This window comes from Otolemur garnettii, unplaced genomic scaffold, assembly GCF_000181295.1.
Source record: "Otolemur garnettii isolate 467f Iridium unplaced genomic scaffold, OtoGar3 scaffold00047, whole genome shotgun sequence".
NCBI lineage: Eukaryota > Metazoa > Chordata > Mammalia > Primates > Galagidae > Otolemur > Otolemur garnettii.
Genome location: NW_003852442.1, coordinates 13,097,578 through 13,102,175, shown reverse-complemented (window position 1 = coordinate 13,102,175; position 4,598 = coordinate 13,097,578). Strand labels below are relative to the sequence as shown.

At 44.7% G+C, this 4,598-nt stretch overlaps 1 protein-coding gene across 1 annotated transcript in view; it reads right to left on the bottom strand.

The window, feature by feature from the left end:
- The window catches only part of NOB1 (NIN1/PSMD8 binding protein 1 homolog), a 9,957-nt gene extending 6,539 nt beyond the window's left edge, over positions 1 to 3,418 (bottom strand). Inside the window, exons 1-3 of the mRNA XM_023514096.1 lie at positions 3,309 to 3,418; positions 3,077 to 3,209; positions 597 to 727 (exon numbers count right to left, since the gene is read on the bottom strand). Coding sequence (XP_023369864.1) covers positions 597 to 727; positions 3,077 to 3,209; positions 3,309 to 3,371 — 327 coding nt within the window. The 5' untranslated portion in view covers positions 3,372 to 3,418. The remainder of the gene's footprint in view (positions 1 to 596; positions 728 to 3,076; positions 3,210 to 3,308) is intronic.
- Between the last annotated feature and the right edge of the window lie 1,180 nt (positions 3,419 to 4,598).

Here is a 4,598-nt window from a genome sequence, read left to right as displayed (position 1 = left end):
TTTTTTTTTTTTTTGAGACAGAATCTCACTCCATTGCTCTGGTTAGAGTGCTGTGACATCAGAGCTCTCGGCAACTTCAGTCTCCTGGACTCAAGTGATCCCCTTGCTTCACCTTCATGAATAATAGTCGGGACTACAGGTGCCCACCACAATGCAGGGCTAGTTTTTCTATTTTTAGTAGAGATGGGATCTGGCTCTTGCTCAGGTTGGTCTTAAACTCCTGAGCTCAAGCAATCCACCTGCCTCGGCCTCCTGGAGTGCCAGGATTACTGGTGTAAGCCACTGGGCCTGGCCCCAAATAAACTCTTAATAAAATATATAAAACATCTGGGAAATGGGAACACTAGATACATGATGATATTAGAGATTACTTTTAATTATGGATAAGTGTGATAATGGCTTTCAGGTTATTTTTTTAAGTATCCTTATCAGGGCTGTGGGTACGTATAGATGCAAACAGACCAGCTATTAGATGGTAAGAGTAAAAGTGCCGTGATGGAGAAAGTACTGGGTTCATCATCATTCTATCTCCTCTACTTTTATATATCGGACAGCTCCTGTAATAAGGTTAAAAAAAAAAAACCCTCTTAATTTACCTTTTCTGGTTCTTGTTTTAGGTGAGACACCCCAACAAACTCTGCTTCCAACTGGTAGGTGAGTGCCAGCACTTGGATATCTGTGGCAGAGAGACTGGGATAGTCTCCAGTCTTCTTTGAAAACTCAGTCACTGTGAAGAAAGGATTCCAACCTCAGTTAGAGGTAAAAAGCCATATGACCTCCCTAAATTATCAAAGAATTTAGGCAAGATCAATATCCCATGAAAAACCTTAACACTTTCATCCATTTTCTGACTTTTCTACTCACGGTGGAGAAATGCGTATTTTCTACCACAAAGATTCATGCCAGAAAGTGCACAGGAAGGAGCAGAACAAAGTTAACAACAAAAGTCAATGAAAGGTAGCACAGGCTCAGCGCCTATGGCTCAAGTGGCTAAGGTGCCAGCCACATACACCTAAGGTGGAAGGTTGGAATCCAGCCCCGGCTGTCAAACAATGATGGCTGCAACCAAAAAATAGCCGGGCGTTGTGGTAGGCGTCTGTGGTCCCAGCTACTTGGGAGGCTGAGGCAGGAGACTCACTTGAGCCCAGGAGCTGGAAGTTGCTGTGAGCTGTGATGCCACAGCACTCTACCCAGGGGGACAGCTTGAGACTGTCTCAAAAAAAAGAAAGAAAGGTAGCACAAAACTTGCACATGGTGAGAGCTCCTTATTAAACCTTTTAAACCACCTATTAAACCTCCTACAGAGCTAGAAGCCCTGTTCTCTTCTAGCTCTAAAATTCTTTGATTCTAAGTATAACAACATAGATTAGTAGGATGGATTCCAAAATGCAATGGAAAGTTTATTCAACCAATACAGGTTGAGTACTCCATATCCAAAATGCTTGGGACCAGGTATGTTCAGATTTGGAAATTATATGCATATGTATAATGAGACAGCTTGAGGATGAGACTCAGGTCTAAAACACAAAATAAATCTATGCTTCATATACGCTTTTTGTATATAGCATGAAGTTAAATTTAACATCTTTTTTAAAAAACAGATCAGGTCTGGGCAGCACCCATAGCAGTAGGTAGGGCGCCAGCTACACCTGGCCTGGGCCTGCTAACAACAATGACAACCGCAACCAAAAATAGCCAGGTGTTGTGGGGGGCACCTGTAGTCCCAGCTACTTGGGAGGCTGAGGGAAGAGAATTGCTTAAGCCCAAGAGTTTGAGGTTGCTAGGAGTTATGATGTCACCATGGCACTCTACCCAGGACCACAGTTGAGACTCTGTACAAAAAAAAATAAAAGAGCAGGTCTTATGTTGCCCAGGCTGGCCTTAAACTCCTGGACTCTGGTGATCATCCTGCCTCAGCCTGCCAAGGGGCTGGGCCTACAGGCACATACTTCTGTGCCTGGCTAAGGAGTTGTTCCAAAGGTAATTTTATAGAACAATTTTAATAATTTTCACACACAAAGTTGAGGTTAAATAAATTTCAGCTTTAGGAGCATTTGGATTTAGAATTTTGGGAACAGAGATGCTAGATCTCTAATTGTAGTCAATGAAGAAATAAAAATACTGAGACATTTGTAACAAATAATGAACAATTTTTAAGACACATCTATGCTTAATATATACAGTAAATACCAGCTGTTACTATTGTGATTCCCCTGAGGCAGGGCCAATAAACACTGAAAATTTCCCAACATTAACATAAAGATGTGTTCTGCTACACTGGTACAAGAAACAGTTACTAAGTACACTACTCCCATTTCCTAAAAAACAGACATGAGTCAGCAGTAGCCACAATGTATTGTGCACTTACTGTGTGGTACACACTATGTTAAAAGCTTTATGCGTTAATTCATTTTATCCTCTGTCAAATCCTATTAGTGTTTCCTCAGAAAGATTAAGTAACTTGGCAAAGATCACATAGCTAGTAAGTTGGTGGAGAAAGCCATAGAACTCAGCAAGTAACCTCTAAAACACTTCAAATCACTGAGGGCCTTTACTGAGTATCATCACCTTGACCCCTAACAGAAAACAGCGCCTGACTCCTAAGTCAGTAGATAATTGTTTAGTTTTCTTCCAGACTGAATGCAAGACCTATAAAAGCATCCTTTTTGAGCTGAGGCTGACCTCTGTATCCAAAACAGACACCACCTGCATCTACCGAAAACAAATGGACAAAAGTAGTAGAAGATTTGGGTTCTCCTACTTTAAATCAAAACAAATTTACTGTATCTTTATAAAGCGCTAAACACGATGCTAAGTGACATATGCCTCGATTAGTGCTCACAGCAGTCACAGAGGGAGATAGTATTATTACTCCCATTTTTCAGTAATGCACCCAGGGGCAGTTAGCTAGTTACTGGCAAGGCTTGGCTGACTCCGGAACCAGGAGGCCTTCCTCCCACCACGATCCCCCAAGCCCTGTCTCTACCAAACGGTCAGCTAAAGCTGCCAGACGCGAGCGGGTCACACGTGCACGCCGGGCCTCGGCTTCCCCGTCAACGCCGAAACAGGCACTCACCCAGCCGCACGTATTCCGGGAAGGGCTCCTTGAACCTCAGTTCGTAGGGGAGGACCGCGAGCCGCCGGCGCGTGGCTTTATCCCGAATCTCGCTGACCACCTCCCGGATGGTGTAGATGTTCTTCCCGATGTCCTGCGGAGAGATGGGCCCAGCTCACACGCGCCCGATTCACGCTGTCCCTCAGGTGCCTCCAGCCCAGAACGGGATCCTCTGGGTTAAAGCTCCCTGTACCTGCAGAGGCGCGTCCCGCAGGAAAGCCCCGGCGTCTGCCACAACGTGCTCCACCAGCGCCATCTTCCTTAGATGACCAGGGGAGGCGCGTGCGCACAGAACTTGCACCGCCCCTACGGCCCAAGCCAGGCCCCTGGGAACCTGGAAGAGCAGCCGCGACTGAGCGGCGCCTCCTGGCGGCCACGCCTGCTCTCCTGGTTCAGGCCTGCCTGTGCGCATGCGTAGCGATGCCGCAAGTCAAAAGGGGGGTGTAGGCCGGGTCACACCTTGGGGAACCCGAAGGAGCTCAGCTTCAGCCTTTTAAATGTACAATCTGAATATATCTTCTTGTTTGGAAGTTAGTCAATACAGATAACCAAATTTAATTATCACAACAACCTATGATATAGGGAGTATTTAATAGGCAAGGGATATGGCTACACAGCCCCAGCTGAAATGGCAGGTAAGTGGTGTAAACAAACACCCACGGGAGGTGTTGAACACCTTCACATTGTGCACATCAGGTGAGATCCCACCAATCACCCTAGCTCTTCACCCCTGCCCCTCCCCCTGGCTGGACTATACTTGTATTTTTCTTTTGTGTGGGCTTGTAGTTGTTTACGTATTGGTTTCATATTAGTATTGAGTACAGTGGATAGTTTTTCCATTCTTGAGATACTTTGCCAAGAAGAATGTGTTTCACAGCCATCTAGGTAAACACAAAAGACGTAAAGGCTCCATTTTTTTCTATGGCTGTATAGTACTCCTTATGGTATATATACACTACAGTGTGTTAATCCATTCATGGGTTGATGGGCACTTGAGTTAATTCCATGACTTGGCAGATCATGGACTGAGCTGCAGTTAACATTCTAGTGCAAATGTCCTTGTGGTAAAATGATTTTTTTTCCTTCTTGGTAGATACCTAGTAATGAGATTGTGGGATCAAACGAAAGGTCTACTTTTAGTTCTTTGATTTTTTTTGTTTTTAGAGATAGAGTCTCACTTTGTCGCCCTCAGTAGTGTTGTGACAGCTCACAGCAACCTCCAGCTCTTGGGCTTAGGCGATTCTCTTGCCTCCCAAGTAGCTGGGACTACAGGTGCCTGCCACAATGCCCTACTTTTAGTTCTTTGAGAATTCTCCATAATTTTTTCCATAGAGGCTGCATTTTTTTGCAATCCCAGCAGCATTGCAAAAGTGTTCCCTTCTCTCCACATTGGCACCAGCATCTGCAGGTTCAGGATTTTGTGATGTGGGCTGATCTCACTGGAGTGAGGTGACATCTCAGAGTTTTTTTTTTTTTTTTTTTT